This window comes from Paramisgurnus dabryanus, chromosome 7 (assembly GCF_030506205.2).
Source record: "Paramisgurnus dabryanus chromosome 7, PD_genome_1.1, whole genome shotgun sequence".
Taxonomy (NCBI): domain Eukaryota; kingdom Metazoa; phylum Chordata; class Actinopteri; order Cypriniformes; family Cobitidae; genus Paramisgurnus; species Paramisgurnus dabryanus.
The window spans coordinates 16,731,949-16,754,690 of NC_133343.1; the positions used below are offsets into that span (position 1 = coordinate 16,731,949).

A 22,742-nucleotide genomic window follows, 5' to 3' on the forward strand; every position below is an offset into this window, starting at 1 on the left:
GGTCAAGACGATCTGCTGCAGTTCAAACCGAGTGTCAGAATGTGGATGAAAGGTGATTTAAGTGACTTTAAAGTGGCATGGTTGTTGGTGCCAGACGGGCTGGCTTGAGTATTTCAGAAACTGCTGATCTACTGGGATTTTCACACACAACCATCTCAAGGGTTTACAGAGAATGGTCAGAAAAAGAGAAAATATCCAGTGAGTGGCAGTTCTGTGGGCGCAAATGCCTTGTTGATGCCAAAGGTCAGAGAAGAATGGCCAGCCTGGTTTGAGATGATAGAAAGGCAACAGTAACTCAAATAACCAATCGTTACAACAGAGATACAGAAGAGCATCTCTGAACGCACAACACGTCGAACGAGCTAAGAACAGGAAACTAAGGCTACAGTTAACACAGGTTCACCAAAATTGTACAATAGAAGATTGGAAAAACATTGCCTGGTCTGAGTCTTGATTTCTGCTGCGACATTAAGATGGTCGAGTCAGAATTTGGCGTCAACAACATGAAAGCATGGATCCATCCTGCCTTGTATCAAAGGTTCAGGCTGCTGGTGGTGGTGTAATGGTGTGGGGGATATTTTCTTGGCACACTTTGGGCCCATTAGTACCAATTGAGCTTTGTCTATTGTTTCTGACCATATTCATCCCTTTATGACCATATTGTACCCATCCTCTGATGACTACTTCCAGCAGGATAACGCGCCATGTCATAAAGCGCAAATCATCTCAGACTGGTTTCTTGAACATGACAGTGAGTTCACTGTACTCAAATGCCTCCACAGTCACCAGATCTCAACCCAATGGAGCATCTTTGGGATGTGGTGGAACGGGAGCTTCGTGCCCTGGATGTGCAGCTGACAAATCTGCAGCAACTGCGTGATGTTATCATGTCAATATGGACCAAAATCTCTGAGGAATGTTTCCAGTACCTTGTTGAATCTGTGCCACAAAGGATTAAGGCAGTTCTGAAGGCAAAGGGGGTCCAACCCGGTAATAGTAAGGTGTACCTAATAAAGTGGCCAGTGAGTGTATTTTGTTTACTGTTTAATTAGATCATATCAGAGAGAGAGAGAGAGAGAGAGAGAGAGAGAGAGAGAGAGAGAGAGAAAGAAAGAAAGCTTGTGTCCAGTTTTTTGTCTGGTGCAGTGTACAGATCTTTTTAGGGTCAAAATAGCATTACATTTTACATTGTTGTTGAATTTGAGTATCCCAATAAGGGGTTTCTGTTTCATTTTCCATAATATGGTTAATTTAGTTTGTCAGCATTGTTCTGGTTCAGAGCATTACTGGTGAGTGTTATTAGATGTAGTTATTATCTACATATTTAACTATCTTAAACAGCAAAAAAATAATACATTAAAATTGGCATTATTGTTTGCAGCTTATTGCATGGATCAAACAAGGCTATTGTTTTAACATAAATTACCTTCTCCGACACAATGGTCATATTAAAACGTGGCGGGCTGCACAAGATAAAGAGGAGGGTGGCGTTTCAAATTTACAATTAAAGTATAAATGTACAGATCAAATCTATTTGATTGTTGGTTTTGATTGTTGGGTAAGGATAAGGGTTAGGCTGTTTGGGCCTTGGACTCAGCCTTTCAGAGACATGTTATCATGAATGTTCAAACACTTGTAATTAGTAATTATATGAGGTAATGTTATTTACCTTAATTACCTTTAATATTATTTATTTTACCGCAATGGGTTTGATGTAGGAATTACATTTTGTTTTAAGTGGTATTAAAAAGGTCTTAAAAAGTCTTAAATTTAGGTTTGACAATCCTGGGGGTACCCTGGAAAATCAAAGTCTGATTTTAGCCATGACCTTATTCAATCAGTATTGAAGGCAGGGTGCATGATCTCTAAAAGCCAATGTTGATATTTAAAATCACCTTAACAAACACGCCCCTACCCCAATAGAATCTGGACCTTCTTTTGATAGACCCGCCCCACACATACGCAACCCAGACAACGATCTCGCTTAGTAGACACGTCCCTTACTGCTGATTAGCTACAAGTGTGTTTTGGTAGTTGTCCCGACTCCCTTTTCCGAAAATCACGCACACCGCTTTTAAAGATATGAACAAAAATACATTTTGACACACTATTTTTGATAAGACAGGCACATTTATTTTGTTTGCAGCCAGCAATCATTAGTGTGTAGCCTATTTAAAACAACGGCAAGAATTACGCTAATGTTAGCTGTTTTCAAATTGTTAGTGCTGTAGCACCCCCTTCAGATATTGAGTTAAATTCACCCTCCCAATTACAGATGCTAATACCCGGATTCTATTATTGTTGTCTCTCGACGTGACCTTCTGATCTTTGACCCCCTTGCTGTCTAAACTGCTTGTCAAATTTTACTCTGTTATTCACAAAGCACCCCTTTTAAATGACTACTTCAGCATATCAGGTAGGTAATAACACTATACAAATGAAATATATATACAACAGGTTTATTTTAAACCCCAAGGTAAATGAACAAAAACTAAACACAGTGAATGTAAGTGGAACTGCTTACAAAATGTAAATAAACAGTTACTTTACTATGCAGTGTATCAGTCTCTTTTGTTTATAATTGCAGGCACTTCAAGGGTTAACTCAAATCAACAGTTATGCAATAACTCTCTCTTTTCCTCACATTACTTTAAGCACTTGTTGAGCACAGATTCCCATACCAATCTAACGGGTGACGCAAAACGCAGACTCCTATCGGATACCATCGGGTACATTTCTTTATATTATTTGTGCTTTTATAGAGTGAAGCGGCCAGTGTTGTGTTTTGATCGGCCTCTACGCACACAAGCGACGCTCAGGCCTGCAACGGGGGGTTTGTGTGTTTAGTGTGTGTGTGTATGGTGGGCCCACAATAAGTTGTTTCTTTTGACTATTAAGTAGCATTGTGGTTTATTTATGGTGTTTTAGTGCTTAAACACTGGATTACAGTTTACATTTTGGATTGGAACTTTTCGTTCTAGACTTTATGTTGGCTTAACAAAGCCTTTCCTGTTATTTCCATACTGTGCATGTAAAGATAGCAATGTTATTGGTATAATTTGTTAAAGACCACTGTGTATTTCATGTGTACCTAAAGTAATGTGAGGAAAAGAGAGAGTTATTGCATAACTGTTGATTTGAGTTAACCCTTGAAGTGCCTGCAATTATAAACAAAAAAGACTGATTAAAGTCAGAATTCTGAGATTAAAGTCAGAATTCTGAGAATAAAGTCAGAATTCAAATTTTGAGATCGAAGTCAGAATTCTGAGATCGAAGTCAGAATTCTGAGATCGAAGTCAGAATTCTGAGATCGAAGTCAGAATTCTGAGATCGAAGTCAGAATTCTGAGATCGAAGTCAGAATTCTGAGATCGAAGTCAGAATTCTGAGATCGAAGTCAGAATTCTGAGATCGAAGTCAGAATTCTGAGATCGAAGTCAGAATTCTGAGATCGAAGTCAGAATTCTGAGATCGAAGTCAGAATTCTGAGATCGAAGTCAGAATTCTGAGATCAAAGTCAGAATTCTGAGATCAAAGTCAGAATTCTGAGATCAAAGTCAGAATTCTGAGATCAAAGTCAGAATTCTGAGATCAAAGTCAGAATTCTGAGATCAAAGTCAGAATTCTGAGATCAAAGTCAGAATTCTGAGATCAAAGTCAGAATTCTGAGATCAAAGTCAGAATTAAAAGAAAATGTCACCAGTGGCCCTAATCCTCTTCCGTAAACATTACATATTATCGTGTTGATAACATCATCTTCTCCCCTCAACTTTCTCTCTCCATCCCCTTTTACAGACACCCGTCCAAACAAATCACTGAACTCACCTCAGACAGAAGGCGGGTTTAACCAGTGTTTTAACCATTCCTATCACACAAAACACACTTTCTCACAGAAACATGTCAGAACATGTACATTTCTATTTAGAAATACTCTTATGTTATAAAGCACCATATTGTCATGTTTTCCCCAAAATAAATAAATAAAATATAGCTGCAAGCAGCAATGGCGGGCCCTCGCACGTTTTTTTACCGCTACACGGTGCGTCCGAGAAAACGATGCACGGTGGGCAAGGGCATCAAGTGGGTAAATATCAGTGGGCTATTTAATGTTGTTACTGACCCATTTGGGGACTGTAGGTAAAAGAAACCCCACATTTTAGACAAACGGGGGCACTAGTGAGCCACTTAAGAGACACGCCTATGTATCACCTTTTTGTGCACACTTAAGAGCCGACAACTCTGATGTGTGTGCCAATTTTTAGGTTAATCTAAGCACGTCAAGAGCCTTAAATATGCCAGAAATAAAAGTAATGTTTGCGGCATTGCTATGGGAACAGCATTCGAGATATCAAAAATCCCTTCGCAATTTATCATCTACAATGTCTCGGCATCATGTAGACCACTTCTGGTGTTAATCGCATGAATATCCTAGAAGGAGTATTTAAAGGAACATCGGCATCAACTGAAAGGCTTAAATATGCCTTTAAAATGAAAGTAAACTTTGACGCGTTGCCATGGGAACAGTGTTTGAGATATCAAAAATCCCTTCGCAATTTATCATCTACTATCTCTCGGCTTCATGTTGACCACTTTTGGTGTCAATTGCATGATTTTTCTAGAAGGAGTATTTAAAAGAACATGGCATGGAACTGTCAAAAAAAATCCAGCTTTGACTGACACACTTCCTGGCACCTGGTGGTGGCGCTATACCCGGGAGTCACAATAGGCACATCGATGCGATCGGAATCTTCAGACGAACAAACACCCCGCATGGCATCACAATAAGACATTTTTTGCCTTAGATATTAGACACTTCCTGTTTCTCTGATTTCGCCATAAATTTGTCGCCTCGCCATGGCAGAACCGTTCGAGATATCAAAAATCCCTTCGCAATTTAACAAGTACAATGTCTCGACATCATGTTTACCACGTTTGGTGTCAATCCCATGAATCCACTAGGAGGAGTATTTAAAAGTTCAACGCATGCATTTTTTAAACAATCCAAAATAGCCGACTTCCTGTTGGGCGGAGCTTAAATGTTAGAGTGCGAAAGTTGTTCGGGTCGATGAGATCTATATGCGTACCAACTCTCGTACATGTGCGTACATTTTTGCCCGATCTGTGCCCCAATGTTTGTTTTTGCATTACAGGGGGCGCTATAGAGCCCCCGTGGCACGCCCGTGTTCCTGCCTTAGGATCTCTGCGATGACGGACGACTCTGGTGTCTGTGCCAATTTTCAAGAGTTTTCGAGTATGTTAAGGCACCCAAAAAGTCCAAAAGTGTAAAAAAAAAAATATATATATATATAGCTGCAAGCAGCAATGGCGGGCCCTCGCACGTTTTTTTTACCGCTACACGGTGCGTCCGAGAAAACGATGCACGGTGGGCAAGGGCATCAAATGGGTAAATATCAGTGGGCTATTTAATGTTGTTACTGAGCCATTTGGGGACTGTAGCTAAAAGAAACCCCACATTTTAGACAAACGGGGGCACTAGTGAGCCACTTAAGAGACACGCCTATGTCTGACATTTTTGTGCACACTTAAAAGCCGACAACTCTGATGTGTGTGCCAACTTTAAGGTTAATCTTAAAGGTTAAGCACGTCAAGAGCCTTAAATATGCCTGAAATAAAAGTAAAGTTTGCGGCGTTGCCATGGGAACAGCGTTCGAGATATCAAAAATCCCTTCGCAATTTATCAGCTACAATGTCTCGGCATCATGTTGACCACTTCTAGTGTCAATACCATGAATATCCTAGAAGGAGTATTTAAAAGAACATCGGCGTGAACTGAAAGGTTTAAATATGCCTTTAAAATGAAAGTAAAGTTTGACGCGTTGCCATGGGAACAGCGTTCGAGATATCAAAAATCCCTTCGCAATTTATCATCTACAATGTCTTGGCATCATGTTGACCACTTTTGGTGTCAATCGCATAAAAATCCTAGAAGGAGTATTTAAAAGAACATCGCATGGAACTGTCAAAAAAATCCACCTTTGTGACTGACACACTTCCTGGCGCCTGGTGGTGGCGCTATACCCGGCAGTCACAATAGGCACATCGATGCAATCGGAATCTTCAGACGAACAAACACCCCGCGTGTCATCACAATAAGACATTTTTTGCCTTAGATATTATACACTTCCTGTTTCTCTGATTTCGCCATAAATTTGTCGGCTCGCCATGGCAGAACCATTCAAGATATCAAAAATCCCTTCGCAATTTATCATCTACAATGTCTCGGCATTATGTTGACCACTTTTGGTGTCAATTGCATGATTATTTTAGAAGGAGTATTTAAAAGAACATCGGCATCAACTGAAAGGCTTAAATTTCTCTTTAAAATGAAAGTAAAGTTTGACACGTTGCCATGGGAACAGCGTTCGAGATATCAAAAATCCCTTCGCAATTTATCATCTACAATGTCTTGGCATCATGTTAACCACTTTTGGTGTCAATCGCATAAAAATCCTAGAAGGAGTATTTAAAAGAACATCGCATGGAACTGTCAAAAAAATCCACCTTTGTGACTGACACACTTCCTGGCGCCTGGTGGTGGCGCTATACCCGGCAGTCACAATAGGCACAACGATGCGATCGGAATCTTCAGACGAACAAACCCTCCGCGTGGCATCACAATAAGATATTTTTTGCCTTAGATATTAGACACTTCCTGTTTCTCTGAATTCGCCATAAATTCGTCGCCTCGCCATGGCAGAACCGATCGAGATATCAAAAATCCCTTCGCAATTTAACAAGTACAATGTCTCGGCATCATGATTACCACGTTTGGTGTCAATCCCATGAATCCACTAGGAGGAGTATTTAAAAGTTCAACAAATGCATTTTTTAAACAATCCAAAATAGCGGACTTCCTGTTGGGCGGAGCTTAAATGTTAGAGGGCGAAAGTTGTTCGGGTCGATGAGATCTATATGCGTACCAACTCTCATACATGTGCGTACATTTTTGCCCGATCTGTGCATCAATGTTTTTTCTTGCATTACAGGGGGCGCTATAGAGCCCCCGTGCCACCCCCGTGTTCCAGCCTTTGGATTTCTGCGATGACGAGCGACTCTGACGTCTGTGCCAAATTTCAAGAGTTTTCGAGTATGTTAAGGCTCCCAAAAAGTCCAAAAGTGTTAAAAAAAAAATATATATATATAGCTGCAAGCAGCAATGGCGGGCCCTCGCACGTTTTTTTACCGCTACACGATGCGTCCGAGAAAACGATGCACGGTGGGCAAGTGCATCAAGTGGTGTAAATATCAGTGGACTATTTCATGTTGCTACTGACCAATTTGGGTACTGTAGGTAAAAGAAACCCCACATTTTAGACAAACGGGGGCGCTAGTGAGCCACTAAATAGACACGCCTTTATCTGACCTTTTTGTCAACACTTAACAGCCGACAACTCTCATGTGTGTGCCAAATTTAAAGTTCAACTAAGCACGGCAAGAGCCATAAATATGCCAGAAATTAAAGTAAAGTTTGCGGCATTGCCATGGGAACAGCATTCGAGATATCAAAAATCCCTTCGCAATTTATCATCTAAAATGTCTCGGCATCATGTTGACGACTTTTGTTGTCAATCGCATGAATATCCTAGAAGGAGTATTTAAAGGAACATCTGCGTCAACTGAAAGGCTTAAATATGCCTTTAAAATGAAAGTAAAGTTTGACGCATTGCCATGGGAACAGCGTTCGAGATATCAAAAATCCCTTCGCAATTTATCATCTACAATGTCTCGGCATCATGTTGACCACTTCTGGTGTCAATCGCATGAATATCCTAGAAGGAGTATTTAAAGGAACATCTGCGTCAACTGAAAGGCTTAAATATGCCTTTAAAATGAAAGTAAAGTTTGACGCATTGCCATGGGAACAGCGTTCGAGATATCAAAAATCCCTTCGCAATTTATCATCTACAATGTGTCGCCATCATGTTGAGCACTTTTGGTGTCAATCGCATAAACATTCTAGGAGGAGTATTTAAAAGAACATTGCATGGAACTGTAAAAAAAATCCACCTTTGTGACTGACACACTTCCTGGCGCCTGGTGGTGGCGCTATACCCGAGACTCACAATAGGCACATCGTTGCGATCGGAATCTTCAGGCGAACAAACACCCCGCTTGGCATCACAATAAGAATTTTTTCGCCTCAGATATTAGACACTTCCTGTTTCTCTGATTTCGCCACAACTTTGTCGACTCGCCACGGCAGCACCGTTCGAGATATCAAAAATCCCTTCGCAATTTAGCAAGTACAATGTCTCGACATCACGTTCACCACGTTTGGTGTCAATCCCATGAATCCTCTAGGAGGAGTATTTAAAAGTTCACCACATGCATTTTTGAAACAATACAAAATAGCCGACTTCCTGTTGGGCGGAGCTTAAATGTTAGAGGGCGAAAGTTGTTCGGGTCGATGAGATCTATATGCGTACCAACTTTCGTACATGTGCGTACATGCTTGCCCGATCTGTGCACCAATGTTTGTTTTTGCATTACAGGGGGCGCTACAGAGCCCCAGTGCCACGCCCATGTTCCAGCCTTTGCATGAGCCTAATGGTACGAGACACTGACATGTGTGCCAAGTTTCAAGAGTTTTCGAGTATGTTAAGGGACCCAAATTAACTCAAGTGTTGAAAAAAAAAAAATAATAATAATAATAAAAATAATAATCTGAGCAAAAACAATAGGGCTTCGCACCTTTCGGTGCAGGCCATTCTGGCCTGCTCCTCGGTGCTCGAGCCCTAATAAAAATAAATATAGCTGCAAGCAGCAATGGCGGGCCCTCGCACGTTTTTTTACCGCTACACGATGCGTCCGAGAAAACGATGCCCGGTGGGCAAGGGCATCAAGTGGGTAAACATCAGTGGGCTATTTAATGTTGTTACTGAGCCATTTGGGGACTGTAGGTAAAAGAAAAACCCCACATTTTAGACAAATGGGGGCGCTAGTGAGCCACTAAAGAGACACGCCTTTGCCTGACCTATTTGTCCACTCTGAACAGCCGACAACTCTGATGTGTGTGCCAACGTTTAGGTTAATCTAAGCACGCCAAGAGTCCTAAATATGCCTGAAATAAAAGTAAAGTTTGTGGCGTTGCCATGGGAACAGCGTTCAAGATATCAAAAATCCCTTCACAATTTATCATCTACAATGTCTCGGCATCATGTACACCACTTCTGGAGTCAATTGCATGATTATTCTAGAAGAAGTATTTAAAAGAACATCGGCGTCAACTTAAAGGCTTAAATAAGCCTTTAAAATGAAAGTAAAGTTTGACGCGTTGCCATGGGAACAGCGTTTCAGATATCAAAAATCCCTTCGCAATTTATCATCTACAATGTCTCGGCATCATGTTGACCACTTTTGGTGTCAATTGCATGATTATTCTAGAAGGAGTTTTTAAAAGAACATCGGCGTCAACTGAAAGGCTTAAATATGCCTTTAAAATGAAAGTAAAGTTTGACGCGTTGCCATGGGAACAGCGTTCGAGATATCAAAAATCCCTTCCCAATTTATCATCTACAATGTCTCGGCATCATGTTGACCACTTCTGGTGTGAATCGCATTATTTCCCTAGAAGGAGTATTTAAAAGAACATTGCATGCAACAGTCAGGCTTAAATAAGCCTTTAAAATGAAAGTAAAAAGTTTGACGCGTTGCCTTGAGAACAGCGTTCGAGATATCAAAAATCCCTTCGCAATTTATCATCTACAATGTCTCGGCATCATGTTGACCGCTTTTGGTGTCAATCTCATGAATATTCTAGAAGGAGTATTTAAAAGAACATTGGCGTCAACTGAAAGGCTAAAATAAGCCTTTAAAATGAAAGTAAAGTTTGACGCTTTGCCATGGGAACAGCGTTCGAGATATCAAAAATCCCTTCGCAATTTATCATCTACAATGTCTCCGCATCATGTTGACCACTTCTGGTGTCAATCTCATGAATATTCTAGAAGGAGTATTTTAAAGAACATCGGCGTGAACTTAAAGGCTTGAATAAGCCTTTAAAATGAAAGTAAAGTTTGACGCGTTGCCATGGGAACAGCGTTCGAGATATCAAAAATCCCTTCGCAATTTATCATCTACAATGCCTCAGCATCATGTTGACCACTTTTGGCGTCAATCGCATGAATATTCTAGAAGGAGTATTTAAAAGAACATTGGTGTCAACTGAAAGGCTTAAATATGCCTTAAAAATGAAAGTAAAGTTTGACTCGTTGCCATGGCAACAGCGTTCGAGATATCAAAAATCCCTTCACAATTTATCATCTGCAATGTCTCAGCATCATGTTGACCACTTTTGGTGTCAATCGCATGAATATCCTAGAAGGAGTATTTAAAAGAACATCGGATGGAACTGTCAAAAAAATCCACCTTTGTGACTGACAGACTTCCTGGCGCCTGGTGGTGGCGCTATACCCGAGACTCACAATAGGCACATCGTTGCGATCGGAATCTTCAGGCGAACAAACACCCCGCTTGGCATCACAATAAGAATTTTTTTGCCTTAGATATTAGACACTTCCTGTTTCTCTGAATTCGCCACAACTTTGTCGACTCGCCACGGCAGCACCGTTCGAGATATCAAAAATCCCTTCGCAATTTAGCAAGTACAATGTCTCGACATCACGTTCACCACGTTTGGTGTCAATCCCATGAATCCTCTAGGAGGAGTATTTAAAAGTTCACCACATGCATTTTTGAAACAATACAAAATAGCCGACTTCCTGTTGGGCGGAGCTAAAAATTTTGACTGCGAAAGTTGTTTGGGTCGATGAGATCTATATGTGTACCAACTCTCGTACATGTGCGTACATGTTTGCTCGATCTGTGCCCCAATGTTTGTTTTTGCATTACAGGGGGCGCTACAGAGCTCCCTTGCCACGCCCATATTCCAGCCTTTGCATGAGCCTAGTGGCACGTGACTTTGACATCTGTGCCAAATTTCTGTTGTTTTCGAGCATGTTAAGGCACCCAAAGTGCACGCCAAGACCTTAAATATGCCTGAGAATGAAAGTAAAGTTTGACGTGTTTCCATGGGAACAGCGTTCGAGATATCAAAAATCCCTTCGCAATTTATCATCTACAATGTCTCAGCATCGTGTTGACCGCTTTTGGTGTCAATCGCATGAAAATCCTAGGAGGAGTATTTAAAAGTTCACCATATGCAACTGTCAAGAAATCCACCTTTTGTTACTGCCACACTTCCTGGTGCCTGTTGGTGGCGCTATACCCGAGACTCAAAATAGGCACATCGATGCGATCGGAATCCTTGGCCGAACATACACACTGCGTTTCATCCCAATAAGACATTTTTTGCTTTAGATATTAGACACTTCCTGTTTCATTGAATTCGCCATAAATTTGTCGCCTCGCCATGGCAACACCGTTTGAGATATCAAAAATCCCTTCGCAATTTAGCAAGTCCAATGTCTCAGCATCATGTTCACCACGTTTGGTGTCAATCGTATGAATTCCCTAGGAGAAGTATTTAAAAGTTCATGACTGACATACTTCCTGGCGCCTGGTGGTGGCGCTATACCCAGGAGTCACAATAGGCACATCGATGCGATCGGAATCTTCAGACGAACAAACTACCCGCATGGCATCACAATAAGATATTTTTTGCCTTAGATATTAGACACTTCCTGTTTCTCTGATTTCGCCATGTATTTGTTGCCTCGCCATGGCAGAACCGTTCGAGATATCAAAAATCCCTTCGCAATTTAGCAAGTACAATGTCTAGGCATCATGATCACCACGTTTGGTGTCATTTGCATGTATCCCCTAGGAGGAGTATTTAAAAGTTCACCGCATGCATTTTTGAAACAATACAAAATAGCCGACTTCCTGTTGGGCGGAGCTTAAATGTTAGAGGGCGAAAGTTGTTCGGGTCGATGAGATCTATAAGCGTACAAAGTCTCGTACATGTGCGTACATTTTTGCCCGATCTGTTCATCAATGTTTTTTTTGCATTAAAGGGGGCGCTACAGAGCCCCTGTGCCACGCCCGTGTTCCAGCCTTTGGATTTCTGCAATGACGGACGACTCTGATGTCTGTGCCAAATTTCAAGAGTTTTCGAGTATGTTAAGGCCCCCAAAAAGTCCAAAAGTGTTAAAAAAAAAAAAATAAAAAAAAAATATATAGCTGCAAGCAGCAATGGCGGGCCCTCGCACGTTTTTTTACCGCTACACGGTGCCTCCGAGAAAACGATGCGCGGTGGGCAACGGCATCAAGTGGGTAAATATCAGTGGGCTATTTAATGTTGTTACTGAGCCATTTGGGGACTGTAGCTAAAAGAAACCCCACATTTTAGACAAACAGGGGCACTAGTGAGCCACTTAAGAGACACGCCTATGTCTGACATTTTTGTGCACACTTAACAGCCGACAACTCTGATGTGTGTGCCGACTTTAAGGTTAATCTAAGCACGTCAAGAGCCTTAAAAATGTCTGAAATAAAAGTAAAGTTTGCGGCATTGCCATGGGAACAGCGTTCGAGATATCAAAAATCCCTTCGCAATTTATCATCTACAATGTCTCGGCATCATGTACACCACTTCTGGTGTCAATCGCATGAATATCCTAGAAGGAGTATTTAAAAGAACATCGGCGTCAACTGAAAGGCTTAAATATGCCTTCAAAATGAAAGTAAAGTTTGACGCGTTGCCATGGCAACAGCGTTCGCGATATCAAAAATCCCTTCGCAATTTATCATCTACAATGTCTCGGCATCATGTTGACCACTTTTGGTGTCAATCGCATGAATATCCTAGAAGAAGTATTTAAAAGAACATCGGATGGAACTGTCAAAAAAATCCACCTTTGTGACTGACAGGCTTCCTGGCGCCTGGTGGTGGCGCTATACCCGAGACTCACAATAGGCACATCGATGCGATCGGAATCTTCAGGCGAACAAACACTCTGCTTGGCATCACAATAAGAATTTTTTTGCCTTAGATATTAGACACTTCCTGTTTCTCTGATTTCGCCACAACTTTGTCGACTTGCCACGGCAGCACCGTTCGAGATATCAAAAATCCCTTCGCAATTTAGCAAGTACAATGTCTCAACATCACGTTCACCACGTTTGGTATCAATCCCAAGAATCCTCTAGGAGGAGTATTTAAAAGTTCACCACATGCATTTTTGAAACAATACAAAATAGCCGACTTCCTGTTGGGCGGAGCTAAAATGTTTGAGTACGAAAGTTGTTTGGGTCGATGAGATCTATATGCGTACCAACTCTCGTACATGTGCGTACATGTTTGCTCGATCTGTGCCCCAATGTTAGTTTTTGCATTACAGGGGGCGCTACAGAGCTCCCTTGCCACACCCATATTCCAGCCTTTGCATGAGCCTAGTGGCACGTGACTTTGACATCTGTGCAAAATTTATTTTGTTTTCGAGCATGTTAAGGCACCCAAAGTGCACGCCAAGAGCTTAAATATGCCTGAAAATGAAAGTAAAGTTTGACGCGTTGCCATGGGAACAGCGTTCGAGATATCAAAAATCCCTTCGCAATTTATCATCTACAATGTCTCAGCATCGTGTTGACCGCTTTTGGTGTCAATCGCATGAAAATCCTAGGAGGAGTATTTAAAAGTTCACCATATGCAACTGTCAAGAAATCCACCTTTTGTGACTGCCACACTTCCTGGTGCCTGTTGGTGGCGCTATACCCGAGACTCAAAATAGGCACATCGATGCGATCGGAATCCTTGGCCGAACATACACACTGCGTTTCATCCCAATAAGACATTTTTTGCTTTAGATATTAGACACTTCCTGTTTCATTGAATTCGCCATAAATTTGTCGCCTCGCCATGGCAACACCGTTTCAGATATCAAAAATCCCTTCGCAATTTAGCAAGTCCAATGTCTCAGCATCATGTTCACCACGTTTGGTGTCAATCGTATGAATTCCCTAGGAGAAGTATTTAAAAGTTCATGACTGACATACTTCCTGGCGCCTGGTGGTGGCGCTATACCCGGGAGTCACAATAGGCACATCGATGCGATCGGAATCTTCAGACGAACAAACTACCCGCATGGCATCACAATAAGATATTTTTTGCCTTAGATATTAGACACTTCCTGTTTCTCTGATTTCGCCATAAATTTGTTGCCTCGCCATGGCAGAACCGTTCGAGATATCAAAAATCCCTTCGCAATTTAGCAAGTACAATGTCTCGGCATCATGATCACCACGTTTGGTGTCATTTGCACGTATCCCCTAGGAGGAGTATTTAAAAGTTCACCGCATGCATTTTTGAAACAATACAAAATAGCCGACTTCCTGTTGGGCGGAGCTTAAATGTTAGAGGGCGAAAGTTGTTCGGGTCGATGAGATCTATAAGCGTACAAAGTCCCGTACATGTGCGTACATTTTTGCCCGATCTGTGCATCAATGTTTTTTTTTCATTACAGGGGGCGCTACAGAGCCCCTGTGCCACGCCCGTGTTCCAGCCTTTGGATTTCTGCGATGACGGATGACTCTGACGTCTATGCCAAATTTCAAGAGTTTTCGAGTATGTTAAGGCCCCCAAAAAGTCCAAAAGTGTTAAAAATAAAAAAAAATAAAAAAAAAATAATAAATTCGAGCAAAAACAATAGGGCTTCGCACCTTTCGGTGCAGGCCATTCTGGCCTGCTCCTCGGTGCTCGGGCCCTAATAATAAATTCGAGCAAAAACAATAGGGCTTCGCACCTACGGTGCAGGCCATTCTGGCCTGCTCCTCGGTGCTCGGGCCCTAATAAATTTGAGCAAAAACAATAGGGCTTCGCACCTTTCGGTGCAGGCCATTCTGGCCTGCTCCTCTGTGCTCGGGCCCTAATAATAATCCGAGCAAAAACAATAGGGCTTCGCACCTACGGTGCAGGCCATTCTGGCCTGCTCCTCGGTGCTCGGGCCCTAATAATCCGAGGAAAAACAATAGGGCTTCGCACCATTCGGTGCAGGCCATTCTGGCCTGCTCCTCGGTGCTCGGGCCCTAATAATAATCCGAGCAAAAACAATAGGGCTTCGCACCTTTCGGTGCAGGCCATTCTGGCCTGCTCCTCGGTGCTCGGGCCCTAATAAATATATGAAGAAACGTAGATAATGAATTAATGTGTATATAGCAATTAACGTAGGGTTACAGTGCTGAGGGTGAAAATACTTTTTTAAAAGACTAAACTAAAAAAAACCTAAACAGAAAAACTAATCACTCAACCCTGTGCAACAATGAGCGTGTATTTCCTGGGGCATTTAAAAAGCAGACAATAATAACTTTCCACAAATCCCTTAACCTGAAGTATGTTTCAGATCAAAGTATGATCACCATCTCTCGCTTTTTTCTGCCGCCTTTGTGACCATGATGAGCGTGTATTTCCTGGGGCATTTAAAAAGCAGCCAATAATAACTTTCCACAAATCCTAACCTTAAAGGTATAGCGGAAGATTTTCGTTTTCCGGGTGGATCACCACTGTTATTGGTCATCCCAGATGTCAACCATTCTGATTATATGTTGACGTATAACCGTCGTACGTGCTCGCCTCTACGTTCGCTTTCTGCACATGCGCACTTTCACATGTATGTGTGTTGTGCTACGGTTTCAACCATTCATTGAAGGTCGCGTTCTCACTGTGTTTTTTTCAAAATGTCTGAGGGTCGCAAGAGAAACAGTGTCTACGAATTGTATGACAAGAAGAGAAAGGACTATAAATAAAGAAACAAGACCAGAATGTTTATGAGAGACTATTTCACACGCTGGCGTAAGCTAAAAGGGCAGGTTGGGCTTCCCACGCGAAGTTTCTACTGGAAAGGTACATTTTGTCATGCTATTTGGAGAATATTTAGAACATTTAAAATCACTGCTAGTAAAAGTTGATGTAAGCTATGATTTGCGATGCTAGCCCTGGCACAAGTCACGAACCGCACAGACACGGTAAACATGCCGACAGAAACTTGTAAACAGAGCGAAGAGAAGAACTGAGCTCTTGCATGCTCTCTCTCTGTCTCGTGCACGTGTTTAACAGGCGTTCCCTGTTGGGAGCATTTTTTTTTAAATATTGAGGGGCGGTTCTTTTAAATAATTCGGGAAAATCTTCTGCTATACTTTCTTCAGCTTAAATGTTTGCATCAAAGGTCAGAAACAAATTCAAGAAGTTTGAAGGAGCAAAAGATTAATTTATTGCTTTGAGTTTGTAAGGGGGTTAAATACCGTAATGCCAATTTTATTACTCTGAACTGTTTTGTTTCTACAGGTTTGGATTGAGCCCACCAAGCTCCTAGTGAAACAAGTCAGAAGTACGTACACTTTCTGCTTTGTGTTGTCTTTAGAGATTAGAGGATCTTTAGATGTTTGAACTGTGGTTTTGCTGGCTATCCACAGGGCCAATGAATACACTGTTTCGGTTGTCAGTGAAATTCTTTCCTCCAGATCCTGGTCAGCTTCAGGAGGAGTTTACTAGGTATTGTGTTCAGAAATCAACATCCATATATTTTATGCTAATGTAAATTATGTTTGTAAATATGTGGTATGCATTTACTACAGGTACCTGTTTTCCCTGCAAATCAAGAAAGATCTAATATACGGCAGACTGAACTGTACAGAAAATACTGCCGCTCTGCTTGCTTCTCATTTGGTGCAATGTATGTATGTTAGTCATAATTAAATTGTGTACCTTGACTTGTACACTGTAAAAAGATTCCGTAGAAATTACAGTATTACTGGCAGCTGGATGCCAGTAACTTACTGTAAATGTAAATTTATGTTATTTACTGACAACAGTTTGTTCAAAGTTAAATGAACATTAAACATGAACAAGTCTTTGTCTTACAGAATAAAAATATAAAATAACAGCCTCAAGCAAAGCATTCTGGGAACCAAAAATCCTCATCAACCTTTTTCTGGGTTTTTCCTTCAGATTTTGTTTCCCAGAATGCTTTGCTTGAGGCTGTTATTTTAGTTTTATTCTGTAAAGATACAGACTTGCTAATGTTTAATTTTCATTTAACTTTGAACAAACTGTTGCAGGTAATTAACATAAATTTAAATCTACAGTAAGTTACTGGCATCCAGCTGCCAGTAATACTGTAAATTCTACGGAATCTTTTTAAAGTGTATCCTTTGTGTTTTAAAGCAGTTTTGTTTATCTTCCCTACATACAGCGGAGATTGGTGACTATGATGACTTGGCAGACAGGGAGTTTCTAAAGATGAATAAATTGCTGCCGTATCAGGACCGTGTACAAGAGAAGATCATGGAACTCCACTGCAAACTAACGTGAGGCTTTGTGCACTGATTTCCTAAATTTATGTTGATCTCTTGACAAGTCCAGCTTTAAACTTAGCAGCCAAATTTTATCTGAAGTTGCAACTATTGTTGTAACGGTATACCGGTATGACATCATTTCATGATATTAACATGCGGTTATCATACTGTGAACATTTGCTTATCCACATTTTATAATAAAAGAGATCTTAGGCTGGATACACCCAAAAGATAATCGGGCAGATTTTTGGCTGATTTCCCCCCTTCCGACAATCCTAGCTATGTCTCGAGTATCGCGATGGTTCTACAGATTATTTTATCAGATTGTCCCTTTGTGTGAGGTGTGTTAAGAGTGTCCGAACCTGCTCGGAAGAACGTCTGAGCCACGCTGATTGCGAATTCCTAATGTGTGTGGGGATCCCGAGGACAAACGCGAGCACGCTATTTAGATTATCACGTGAAACGAAACCATATCCAATCAGAAAGTGAGATGAGGGAAGACGGAAGCAGTCATGGCGCAGGACAAAGGCCGCTTCTCAATCCGTAGGTCACATTTCCAGGCTGCATATACGTCATCAAAACTGTCTTATTTCAGAATATTAACAGTTATAAAATTGACTATTATTTCTAGTTTATCGTATATTGTTGTAATACACTTATGACTTGCGAATGTAATGCTCAGTTAACTTGAATAAACCAGGTTTCATGACTTATGCAGCCTGCATATGCGACCTCCGCTGGGCTACAGCTAGGGGTGGGCCGATCCACTTTTTTCATTACCGATCCGATTTCGATTCCTAAATTCTGAGTATCGACCGATACCGATCCCGATCCAATTCTAGTATTTTTCTTGATCCATTTAGAATTGTGTGTGTGTGTGTGTGTGTGTGTACACACATAAATATATATACGGTCATTGTGTTTGTGTGTGTCTTGTGTGCGTATGACGCGTTTAATTCACCGCTACTCCAGTTTATTAACTCCGCGAGCACCAGACCAACCAGAGTTTTTGTGACCTTAAATATCTTCATATATGCAATTGTTTTTCACATAAAGCTGTTGAATATATTAGGAAGACTTTGAATATAGTGTGTTTGTTTATGGTGCTTATGTGGTGTTTATGGTTATAATAGTCTGACTTTTCTATAGCATGATAGTAACAACAAAGAGTAACGCACAGTATCGAATTTGGATCGGCCCCGTTATTCCGATATCCGATCCAGCAAAAAAGGTCCGGATCGACCCGATATCCGATCCAAAGTATTGGATCGGCCCACCCCTAGCTACAGCCTTCGGATTGAGAAACAGCCAAAGTGAAGTTGATGTGGACAGCAGAGATGGAAGATCAGCTTGTTGATTTGTGGCAACAGCACGAATGTTTATACAACGTGTCTTGTAAAAAATTATTCCAAGCACTATCATTGAAATGGCTTCCTGCATATTGTCTGCCATGCTTTTTCTAAAGTGAGGTCGATCACATTTTTTAAATCTTATAAGATGTAAAAAATCTTTTGGTGTGTACCCAGCCTTTCCTGTGCTGCTGCACATATGCAGTTTTATCCCACTGCAAGATTCCACTCGTTTATGTACAGAACAGAAAATGCCATAGCTAGCGACTACAAATTCTAACCTCTATCCCCCACCAAAAAAAGTAAAAATCTGAAGTATGGGAATACTTTGGGTATCCGAAAAACGATGTGGGGTTGTTCCTGAAGATGCATATCCAGTTTGCAAGAAATGTGAATAAAGAGTGTCTGCTAAAGGAGGAAATATGTCGAACACGTGCTACCATGTTCTTAAATACCATCCCTCTGTGCAGATAAAGGTTTGTTCTCTTTATAATTTAAAGAAGCATTATTTCCATGATACAGAGGGAATCACAAAATCCAGTCATAAAAATTGGCCATAAATAGGAACCGGATTTGTGTTTAATTTCCGGCCGATCTGTATTACGGACACAAATTTGTTATATAAATGCGCCTCTGAATAGAACTGCCTTAAGAAAAGTCTTGTTGGCATTCTCTTTTCATCCAATCTTAGTATAATTCCTGAGAAAGTACTGTTTATAAGCGCACATGACTGCTTTGTTTACATGGTAATCCGTGTAACCTTTCTCTGTGCTGATCGCTATGACGCATCTCAACCCTTAAGTTTGGAAAGTTTAACTCGACGGCATGGCGTTAAGATCATCCCAGCAGAACGATGTTCAGTTGAGGACTGTGTTCTCGCTGTCGCCGCTGTTGTTGGTCATGACAGCATTTTATCAGCATCAAAGATGAATAGCGCAGTAGCGATTTTTCTAAACCATGTTGATAAAGTGAATGAAGTGGTAGGAACCGTAATCATTGACTAGCTTACACCTGTAATGCCTTTAGGACAGCCAGAGAGAAGGATAACGCTGTCAAATGTTCTGCCGTTTATTAAGGAAGAAGTGATTGAAAGGCAGTTGTTGAGACACAGAAATATTGTGTCAAAAACAAGCAGAATCTCGTTGGGTTGTAAATCACCAGAGTTAAAGCATGTAATTTCATTTAGGAGGCAGGTACATTTGATTCTTAATAATGAAATTGAAGAGCTGAATTTAACGATTAAGTTCAGAATTGACAATTTTGATTGTTACCTTTGCAACATCAGAGTCTATGAAGTGTTTTGGTTGTGGGCAGGAGGGTCACGTGATCCATGTGTGTCCTAATAAGAGCGCAGCTCAGGATGATAACACAGATGAAGCACAGATTAATGCAGATCAAACACAAACGACTGTTAGAGAATAAGGGTGGATACAGTTGTGGATAGAGATGAAAGTCATAATGGATGCAGCAATGTAAATGAGAATCTAAACATAAATGCTAAAAATACTGAAAGTAGTGTTTCTGAGTCTACTGAACCTGTCATGGGAGTAGATGCTGTGAAAATGGATATATCAGAGGATGAAAGTATTTTTAAAACATCACTTTAAAAAGGAAAACAACTGTTAAAGGAAATCAGAAAAGGGCTAAAAAAGCCACAAGTTACAATTGACATGTAGATGTGTTCAGTCCAGGACTCCTGTAAATCATGTAAAGTTTGGAACAGATCGGACATTGCATAATCATTGTAAACATGTAACTTCCTGTTCCCAGCTGGTGGCGCTATAACCATAAGGGACTATTGACATGAAGATGTGTTCAGTCCAGGACTCTTGTCAATCATGTGTAGTTGGTGATGATCCGACGAAAACTGTAGGAGGAGTTTGTTAAAGTATGACTGCTGGAAATGATTAAAACTGAGCCAAAATCTGAGAAATGATTCAAAATAGCTGACTTCCTGTTTGGTTTAGGGTGTTGCTCCAAGAGACTTTTTTGTTTGGCTTGCAACAATACATGAGCACACTGAAATTCGTACATGTACGTTAAACGCAGTCCAAGGGCTGCTTCGTTGAATATTTGAAAGTGGCGCTGAAACATGCCCCTTCAGGTTGCCAGCTGGTGGCGCTATAACTATAAATTTAAATTGGAATGTAGATGTGTTCAGGTCAGGACTTTTAGCAATCATGTGAAATTTGGGACAGATCGGACATTGTATGCCTGAGTTCCAGCAACTTCCTTTTTCATGACAAAACATCAAATTTTGTCGGGCCAGAACCGAAACAAATTTTGACGTAGAGTCAAATCCTTCGCAATTTAGCATCACAAAGGCCTTAAGATGACACTCACCAAATATTAAGATGATCCGATGAAAACTGTAGGAGGAGTTCATTAAAGTATGACGCCTGGAAGTGACAAAACTGCGCCCAAATCACAGAAATGACTCAGAATAGCTGACTTTCTGTTTGGTTTACGGCTTTGCTCCAAGAGACATTTTTGTAGGTCTTGTCATGCTACATAAGCGTACCAAATTTCGTAATTGTACGTCAAACACAGTCCAAGGGCTGCTTTGTAGAAAATTTGTAGGTGGCGCTCTAGAGCTATTTTCCCACGCCTAATTCCAAAGCCTACACCACATGTAAATTTTCACCACTCTTGACATCTGTGTAAAGTTTCATGAGTTTTCGAGCATGTTTAGGCCCTCTAAAGTCCCGCTGAATTCGCAGAAAAATAATAATTAAAACTGCAAGCAGTGATGGAAGGGCCCTCGCACGCATGTGCACCGCCACTCTATGGCCTTAGTAAAGCAATGAACCAGGGGGATTGAAATTTCAGTGGGTAAATATAGGTGGATATTCAAAGGAACTTTGAAGTGCCACACCTCCTTTGTGCAGCAGGTGGCGCTATGACTGTATGTGAATAATTCCATGTTGATGTGTTCAGGCCAGGGCACTTATCAAACATGTGAAACGTGGGTCAGATTAGACATTGTAAGCTTAAGTTATAATAACTTCCTTGTTTTATGGCGAAAAGACGAAATTTGGCAGGCTGCCATGGACACACCCTCCAACGAATGTCAAGATCTTCACAATTTAGCATCGCAAAGGCCTTTAGATGACACAGACCAAATATGGTTTTAATCTAATGAAATCTGTAAGAGGAGTTTGTTAAAGTACGAAGCCCAGAAATGACACAATTTGCACTCAAATTTCAAATAAAATTCAAAATGGCTGACTTCCTGTCGTGTTTAGAGCTTTGCTCCAATATACTTTTTGTAGGGCTTGGGGTGAGACATGATCCTAACACATTTCGTATCTGTACGTTTAACCTAGCAGGGGGGCTGCTCTTTTGAATTTTTGTAGGTGGCGCTACTGAGCCATTTTTACAGCCCCAGGTCTGAACCCTACATCAAATGAAAAATGTAACCACATTTGACACGTGTGCAATGTTCAATGACTTCTTGAGGTTGTTTAGGCTGTCAAAAATGTGATTCCTTTAGCCATAATTTGCCAAGCCGCCATGGACACGCCCTTCAACGAAAAGTCAAGGTCGTCGCTATTTATCGTTACAAGATTAGACTGAGATGAGACTGATGAAATATGATGTTGATATGGTTAAATCTCTAAGAGCAGTAAGTCACACCATAAAACATGGTATTTCCTGTTGCCTCTAGGTGGCGCTATAACTGTTTCTGAATTGTACCATGTTGATGGGTTCAGGCCGGGACCCTTATCAAACGTGTGAAGTCAGGGGCAAATCGGACAATGTATGCCTAAATTACAACAGCTTCCTGTTTCATGGCGAAACATCACTCTTTGCCAGGCCGCCACGGACACGCCTTTTAACGAAAAGTCAAGATCTTTGCAATTTATCACAGCAAAGGGCTTAAGATCAGTCTGACCAGATATGATGATGATTTGATTAAATCTCTAAGAGCAGTAAATCACAGCGTAAAACATGGTATTTCCTGCTACCTCTAGGTGGCGCTATGACTGAAGCTTAACTCATTCACCGCCAGCCTTTTTGAGAAAAGTTGCCCACCTGCATTTTTGTGATTTTAACAAAAGTTTCACAAAATTCCTTGCAGGAAAAATTATCTTCTATAAATATATAAACATACAAATTATAT

At 41.0% G+C, this 22,742-nt stretch overlaps 1 protein-coding gene across 1 annotated transcript in view; it reads left to right on the forward strand.

The window, feature by feature from the left end:
- Positions 1-22,742, forward strand: part of farp2 (FERM, RhoGEF and pleckstrin domain protein 2) — an 870,640-nt gene that overhangs the window by 116,492 nt on the left and 731,406 nt on the right. Inside the window, 4 exon segments of the mRNA XM_065266701.2 lie at positions 16,261-16,303; positions 16,389-16,467; positions 16,551-16,648; positions 17,168-17,282. Of these exon segments, the coding sequence (XP_065122773.2) occupies positions 16,261-16,303; positions 16,389-16,467; positions 16,551-16,648; positions 17,168-17,282 (335 nt within the window).